Below are 1683 nucleotides of genomic sequence, written 5' to 3' on the forward strand. Positions count from 1 at the left end.
GGTCCAAGCACCGAAGTTTTGATAAACTAAAACGAGACGCATCCTATCTTAATTTGCTTTCTTCAAATTTCACAAAAATGGCACGTACGTATTCAAAGATACGTTTATTTTTTACACTTGCTGTAAAACGAGAAAAAAAAAACGAAGATCCTACTAGGAATCCAAAATTGCCCTACGCGTTTTTCACTCGTTATGCATGTCGTCCACACGTTTAGCGGATAGCAATCGACGTATGACGCCATAAATGATGACGTACCCTTCACACTAACCGTATGCGTTCGTGTGCAAAACCTTCATATTAATCCAAATATGTGCCTTATTTTAAATTGTCTGTGGGTATTTTGCAGTATTAACAGTACGGTTATCAAAATACAGCTATCCTAATACTTTCTTGCTTACCTCTTTATGTATGACTCTGGGTCGGTAAAAGGTTGCCATGCAACTGTGACTGTAGTTAATGATGTCTGACATACAGCATCTTGAGTCCGACAACGATTACTCTCATCGTCGCCTACATCTTCACACGCATTTTGAGCAGTCGTAACAGGTGAATCTTCAGACGAATTATTTTTTAAAACGCTTACGTCAGAGAGTTCTATAACAATTCCGGGAACAGGTGGAGAACTGTCAACCTTGATCTCATTGGAGAATGCTTTTGTTGATAGCCCGACTTTATTATATGCTTCTATAGTCACATAGAATGATAGTAAAGAAATAAGGGGTCCACTACCAAAACCTGTTAGAATTAAAGTAAACATAAGGATGTCAGTCATAGTGACAGTACCAAATATTGAACCAAAAAAAAATTATCTCTAGGTCAAAAAATTTGAGATTTTTTTAATGTATAATAAGTCGAATAAAAATTCTTTACCTTCGACCAATAGTGCATCTTTATAACTTGGAATCTGATCGACAAAATAAACATCATTTGCACCAACTTGTGTTCCAATGGAAAATGAATACTTTTGAATACCAGATTCAATATCTACAAAACCAGCCCATGAGCACTGAATTTTTCTCTCATTGATGTATTGTGGACAAAATACCTAAAACAATCAATCCAAAAATTGGTTAAAATACTTAGTCGTTAATCTACAAATAACGTGAGTCAACGTCTAACAAAACATAATTATTTAAAGCAGAAGTAGAATAAATATTCATATTTCGTACGGTACCTTTCCATCCCCGGGTGGAATGATATCCACAACGACACTACTCGATGCTTTCTCTGTGCGTAATGTCGCTGAATTAGTAATGTATATATTTAAAATATTCGAAGAACCTGTAAATGTCAAATAAATGTAATTTTTAAATTATAATAAAACCATTTTCTTATTGTTATACTGTATTATTTGGTGAAACATTCAACAGCTTGGAGACTTACCCCTTTCTATAGGTTCTTGGAAAACGCTAGCAGTCATAGTACTGTTAAATATCTCAGTCTTTTTACAAATGTCATCCCCAAGTGGATATGTTCCATATGAGTATTCTACAATGATAACACCACTTTCACTGTCTTCCATCTCCCAAGTAGCTAAAAGTTCATCATCCGTTTTAGAGTAGATTGTGACCTCAGAGTCCAGGGTCTGTAAATATTGTTTTCATGAAGACATTAATGATTAAGTAAGATTAACCAGGTTTACAGTTATATTATATTATATAGGCCTTATATATAGACACACC

General features: G+C 34.6%; 1 protein-coding gene across 1 annotated transcript in view; it reads right to left on the reverse strand.

The window, feature by feature from the left end:
• The window catches only part of LOC117120538, a 45029-nt gene that overhangs the window by 25891 nt on the left and 17455 nt on the right, over positions 1–1683 (reverse strand). Inside the window, exons 21-24 of the mRNA XM_033265556.1 lie at positions 1385–1586; positions 1176–1282; positions 872–1046; positions 400–736 (exon numbers count right to left, since the gene is read on the reverse strand). Of these exons, the coding sequence (XP_033121447.1) occupies positions 400–736; positions 872–1046; positions 1176–1282; positions 1385–1586 (821 nt within the window). The remainder of the gene's footprint in view (positions 1–399; positions 737–871; positions 1047–1175; positions 1283–1384; positions 1587–1683) is intronic.

The sequence above is a fragment of the Anneissia japonica genome, unplaced genomic scaffold (assembly GCF_011630105.1).
Source record: "Anneissia japonica isolate Jap-2015-1 unplaced genomic scaffold, ASM1163010v1 scaffold287917_len653891_cov171, whole genome shotgun sequence".
Classification (NCBI taxonomy): domain Eukaryota; kingdom Metazoa; phylum Echinodermata; class Crinoidea; order Comatulida; family Comatulidae; genus Anneissia; species Anneissia japonica.